The sequence below is a fragment of the Leptopilina heterotoma genome, unplaced genomic scaffold (genome assembly GCF_015476425.1).
Source record: "Leptopilina heterotoma isolate Lh14 unplaced genomic scaffold, ASM1547642v1 Lhet_163, whole genome shotgun sequence".
Classification (NCBI taxonomy): domain Eukaryota; kingdom Metazoa; phylum Arthropoda; class Insecta; order Hymenoptera; family Figitidae; genus Leptopilina; species Leptopilina heterotoma.
This window is the reverse complement of record NW_025110879.1, coordinates 1,901,874-1,908,139: the sequence shown is the minus strand read 5'-3', so window position 1 is coordinate 1,908,139 and position 6,266 is coordinate 1,901,874. Positions and strand designations below refer to the sequence as shown.

At 32.4% G+C, this 6,266-nt stretch overlaps 1 protein-coding gene across 1 annotated transcript; it reads left to right on the top strand.

Annotated features, from left to right (window-relative positions):
* Nucleotides 1-233: 233 nt before the first annotated feature.
* On the top strand, nucleotides 234-4,378 carry LOC122499015. Its single transcript, XM_043607046.1, has 7 exons — nucleotides 234-446; nucleotides 611-794; nucleotides 900-1,371; nucleotides 1,548-1,828; nucleotides 3,707-3,771; nucleotides 3,903-4,027; nucleotides 4,303-4,378. Exons 1-7 carry the CDS (start codon nucleotides 234-236, stop codon nucleotides 4,376-4,378), a joined length of 1,416 nt encoding a protein of 471 aa, XP_043462981.1.
* The last annotated feature ends 1,888 nt before the right edge of the window (nucleotides 4,379-6,266 follow it).

The following is a 6,266-nucleotide window of genomic DNA, read 5'->3' as shown; positions in this document are numbered from 1 at the left end:
AAAACATCGCTTGTTTACGTATGTGCATCTCATCAATGCAACGCGCCGCCGCAAAATGTTACTTTATTTCTTTGCCAGAGTTATTCCATTCTCACACCCACATTTAGAGAGAGAGAGAGAGAGAGAGAGAGAGAGAGAGAGAGAGAGAGAGAGAGAGAGAGAGAGAGAGAGAGAGAGAGAGAGAGAGAGAGAGAGAGAGAGAGAGAGAGAGAGAGAGAGAGAGAGAGATAACTATGTATCTTGCTCAACACAATCTGGCTTTTCGAGGCTCATCTGACAAACTTTATGCGAAAAATAATGGAAATTTTCTTGGATTAGTAGAGTTATTTGGAAAGTTTGACGATATCATGCGAGAACATTTGAGGAGAATTTCGAAGGAAGAAATAAAAGACCATTATTGCGGAAAAAATATTCAAAATGAATTAATAGATCTTTTGGCAAAGAACGTTTTAGAAGAGATATTGAAAAAATTAAAAAATGCACGATATTATTCAATTATTCTTGATTGTACTCCAGATAACAGCCATACTGAGCAAATGTCATTTACTGTGAGATTCGTGGAAATTGACGGTAATAATGTCGAAATCAAAGAGCACTTTTTGGGGTTTAGAATTGCTCCCACATCAACGGGCGAAGGACTAACAATCTTTTACTTAAAACTCTCGAGGAAAATAATATAAGAATTGAAGATTTACGAGGTCAGGGTTATGACAATGGCTCTAACATGAAGGGAAAAAACGTGGGTGTTCAAGCCAGGGTTCTTGAATTGAATCCTAGAGCATCATTTAATCCATGTGGGTGTCATTGCGAGAATTTAATGATCGCGGATGCTGCATCCTCATCGAGAATCTGCATTACACTTTTTGGTGTACTTTAACGCATTTATGTCCTATTTTCAGCTTCAACGCAGAGATGGGATATTCTAAAAAGTCATGTAAAAAATCTCACTGTTAAACCATTGTGCACTGCTCGTTGGGAAAGAAGATTGGACACCGTCAAGGCCATCAGATATCAAGCAAAGGAAGTTTATAATGCGTTAATGGAAATATATAATTCTGATTCGAGAAATCCCGCTGTACAACATGAAGCAAAATGCTTAGCTAATGAACTCATGCGTTTTGAATTTCTTATGTCTCTAGTCATTTGGTATGATATTTTGTTTCAAGCCAATATCGTCAGCAAGAGTTTGCAAAGTCAAAGCATGGACATTGCTGCTGCCACACAGTCGACAAAAAAATTCACTGAATTTCTTTCTGTCTACAGAAATGTAGGTTTTGAATCTGCTTTAAAATCTGCTAAAGAAATTGCTGTAAATCTTGATGCTGATCCATTCTTTGATACTTCAACTCGCAGAAGAAAAAAAAAAAGGATGTTCGATTACGAAAGTCAATATGAGTCTGCAAACGCTACACGAGAGAAACAATTCCAAAGAGATTTTTTTTTTTGGTCGATACAGCTTTGACTTCCATGAATGAAAGGTTTCAACAATTAAAGGTACACGAAAATTTTTGGGGATTTTTGTATGATTTTTCTTCTTATTTAATAAGGAAACCATCTCAAGATTTTGCTAAAAACGATGTCATTTTGTTATCTAAATGCCAGGAGTTAAGCACCTTCCTCACTGTCGAAGCGGACTCGGATATCAACGGTCTGGAATTATATGAAGAGTTAAAACAATTTCAGTACATAAAACCTGCATTAATCAAACGTCCTTTGGAAGTTCTTCGATTCATTGTAGAAAATAATGTAGTTGATATCTTTCCAAATATTTGGGTTTCGCTTCGCATATTGTTGACTTTGCCAGTAACTGTTGCTAGTGGAGAACAAAGTTTTTCAAAATTAAAATTAATTAAGTCGTTCCTAAGGTCAACTATGTGTCAAGACATACTTAATTCATTGGCATTGTTGTCGATCGAAAATGAAATAGGTAGTCAGCTCGATTTATCTAAAAGTATTGAAAAATTTGCACAAGCCAAAGCACGAAAAGTGAATTTTATTTAATTCAGAAAAATTAATATAATTGTATTAAATGTTATGTTTTATCATTAACGCTATTAAAATAATGTTAAGATTTCATTAAAAACGTTTAAAGATATCGTTACAAAAATTTTTGTAATTGCGCGCACAATAGTTTTGAAATATAATAAATTTATTATTTATTTAACCCTTTTAGTCATAGGGGAGAGTCTCCAGTTGTGAGACGGGTTTTATTTTTGACCCGTAAATTGTAAACGGGTAAACGAAATTGTAAATAAAATACACCGTTCGAAAGGTAACAGAAATACGCAACTTTTATTAGAAGAAAGTATAGTGTTACGATGAACTCAAAAAATTTTACGATACATTTTCCGAGCACATCGCTTTTGTCAAAAAAAAAATGTCTCCAGTTGTGAGACACTCATTAAAAATTGCTAAAATTTAATAAGTTGGACATAAAACGTTATGCTTAGTAGAAATAATTAAATATATTAATAATATATATTATTATATTCTAAATAATAATATTTATTCGCCAAAATATGACTATCAAATAAACACAATTAAATAGCTTCAACAAGAGCATTAAAATTGATTTCTTCTGGATCAATTGACTTTTTTCCACTTGACATGCCCAAAAATACTAGAAAAAAATCAAAACAACATTTAAATAGTATGCCTGCAAAGTCGTATTTTTTATGCTGCCCAGATGGGTGTTGACACCGTCTCACAACTGGTGATACGCTGTGTCTCACACCCAGAAATTGGCGCTATTTTGAAAAAGGAAAATTAAACTATTTTCAACCGTAGATTGGAACAATGCAATATTGCATCACAAAATATAAGGAAAACACTAAAAGAAAATGCATTACATTTACCTTTTCCAATTAATTAACTTGGAAAAAAAGTACTTTGCATTTATTGAAAAAATGCTTTTTAGTCGATTATCACACACAGTGTTGGTATTTAACAAAAACAGTTTATATATTCGCTTCGGCGTACACGAAAAAGTTGGCTCATATAAAAAGAAATGTTTTTATATAAACCAATCGGCTTTTAACTATTGCATGTTAACAAAAATTGACTGTCTCACAACTGGAGGTGTCTAACAACTGGAGACTCTCCCCTACATTTTTCATTTCATTGAAATCTATTGAAACTGGTTACTCGGGGGTTTTTGGGGTCGCTGAATACGAATCTGGCATCAGATTTTCAAAATTCAAAATGACCGATCCAATATGGCGGACGCGAAAATAAAAAATGAACAGAATTTGCTTGGAACTCGTTACTCGGGGGTTTTTAGGGTCGCTAAATACGAATCTGGCATCAGATTTTCAAAATTCAAGATGGCGGATCCAATATGGTGGACGCGAAATTAAAAAATGAACAGAATTTGCTTGGAACTCGTTACTCGGGGGTTTTTAGGGTCGCTAAATACGAATCTGGAATCAGATTTTCAAAATTCAAGATGGCGGATCCAATATGGCGGACGCGAAATTAAAAAATGAACAGAATTTGCTTGGAAGTCGTTACTCGGGGGTTTTTGGGGTCGCTGAATACGAATCTGGCATCCGATTTTTAAAATTCAAAATGGCGGATCTAATATGGCGGACAAACAAACAAATGACAAACGATAGACTTACACGAACGATTCTCTCCACAGGTAAGTACCGACTTTAATCAAACAAATGACAATCGACACAATTAACACAAACGATTTCCTCCACAGGTGAGTATCGGCTACAATCGGACAAATCACAATCAACAGGCTTACACGAACGATTATCTCCACAGGTAAGTACGGACTTCAAACAAACAAATGACAAACGACAGACTTACACGAACGATTCTCTCCACAGGTAAGTACCGACTTTAATCAAACAAATAAAAATCGACACAATTAACACAAACGATTTCCTTCACAGGTGAGTATTGACTTCAATCGGACAAATCACAATCAACAGACTTACACTAACGATTATCTTCACAGTACCGACTTCAAACAAACAAATGACAAACGACAGACTAACACGAACGAATCCCTCCAAAGGTAAGTATCAACTTCATTCAAACAAACGACATTCGAGAAACTATTACTAACGATTCTCTCAACAAGTTAATATAGCTTTTACGTTGAAAGAAGGTATTTTGTTGAGTAGAAGCAGTATTATTGTATGTGATTTTTTACATCACATCCTGCATTAAGTTTGACATTTTCAGTTACTTATCGGTTAGCAATTTTTTACTAATATCTACAGTTTGTTCAATCGGATTGTCAAAAATGGTACATTATATTCAGTATCAAAAAATTAATTTTTTTTATAGACAGAAATACTATGAAGAGGATTTTACGTTAAATGAGTTACCTGACTGTGGATTGTCAGGATTCATTCACTTTTAATTTTACTCTTTAATTTTATCCGAACGTTTTTAATCTTCTAAGTTTATTAATAAATTTATTAATACTCATGCCAGATTCGTATTCAGCGACCCCAAAAACCCCTGAGTAACCAGTTTCAAGCAAATTCAGTTTATTTTTAATTTTTGCGTCCGCCATATTAGATCCGCCATTTTGAATTTTAAAAATCTGATGCTTGATTCGTATTCAGCGACACCAAAAACCCCCGAGTAACGAGTTTTATAAAAATAGGTTTGAAATTTCATCTGAAATACTTTTATTTTATAAAATATTACAAAAAATTGTTATTTATTATTAAAAATTATAAAAAAAAATTTCAAAAAAGTAATTGTAAATATAGTTTAGGATCTAATTTGTAAAGAAAAAAATTATCATCTCAAAAATTAGTAAGGATAAGTAGAAAATGAATTTTTTCTGAAAAAGAAGCATTATTTTTTGTTATTTATTTGTTTATAATATTTTTATTATTAACAAATTGTGAATCAACAGTTTTCTTAGACTTGTTTAGGTATGAGGAACATGCCCGGAAAAAAAACCCTAAATTTATTAATAAATATGCCATAGAAATACTGAAAACTGAGAAGGAAAAGGTGGGTCGCTGAGCGACCCACTGTGACTCAAAGGGTTAAAAAACTGTAAAATTTAATGTCAACTTTCGGTAAAATGATTTATTTTAACCTTGGGGATAAAAATTATTAACATAGCAACCAATATTTATTTTCTGAGCAATTTACTCCCCTTACAAGGGGCGCCAGAGGATTCTTGCCCTGGGCGCAAAAGAGGCAAGGGCCGGCCCCGTGTTTTGACATAAAGTTTACAAATCTCCCAGAAAAGGTTGGTTTAGTGTACCAATCAGAAAGCAGTACATTATTTTGTTTAATCAAGAGGACATCCAGAAAGGCAATAGAGTCATTATACTCTCCAGTTCATAAGTAAATTGTAGTCTTTCATTATAGGAGTTAAACACATCAATAGTTTTATTCACACAGTCATATTTAATTATTTCAAAAGTTTTAACGCAATTATCTTGATAAATATCAAAATTCTTCAAAAAAATAAAAAAATTCAATTAATTTTGGGACTATTAAAAAAATTCTTTGCAATAATCAATTATTTTTATAAATAACAATATTTATCACAAGAATTCAATAATGATTTTCAAGAGTAATAAAATTTCTCGAAAAATGCAATTAGGGTCAATTGGGGTAAATGTAAACGGAATATCTATTTTTCACCAAAAACATTAGTTTTTTTTTGTTAAAAGGTAAAACGGACGGATTTTTTTTGCATGAACTTGTTACCAGAGTTCCCTAGAAAAATTTTATGGGGTACAAAAAAATATTTATGCACCTGAATCGCCTAAAACTGACTGTTTACATTTATCCCGAGATTTTGAAATTTTCCTAAAATTCGGGGCAAATGTAAACACCACTGTAGTTAAGCGAGGTTTAAGAAACAAGTTATTTCAAGTATACTACTGTTTTAAGGGATGAAAAAACTAAAAAAAAATTCTTCGTAGATGTATAGTAAATCAACTAGTTGACTGATAATGTATCATATAAAATAAACAATCAACCATTACAAAATTAGTAATGTAAAAACTTGAATAACTTGAACAAATTTTAATAGATTTTCATTCAACTTGGTAAAAAGAAGTTTTTAAGGTTGCTGAATAAGAATCTAAAATCGAATTTTTAAATTTCAAAATGGTGGATCCAATGTGGCGGATGAACCTAAAAATAATATTTTTAAAAATTGATCAAATTTGCTTGAATCTGGCTACTAGGGGGTTTCTGAGGTCGCTGAATACGAATTTGAAGTCAAATTTTAAATTTTCAAAATGGCGGATGAACCTAAAAATATTTTTAAA

Bases quoted from the DNA above. Each gene is read 5' to 3' on its own strand.
- LOC122499015 (XM_043607046.1), top strand. From the start codon at position 234: ATGTATCTTGCTCAACACAATCTGGCTTTTCGAGGCTCATCTGACAAA. The intron at 447-610 runs GTTTTAGAAGAG...TTTGGGGTTTAG, and splicing joins TAGATCTTTTGGCAAAGAAC to AATTGCTCCCACATCAACGG. The intron at 795-899 runs GTGGGTGTCATT...TCCTATTTTCAG, and splicing joins TAGAGCATCATTTAATCCAT to CTTCAACGCAGAGATGGGAT.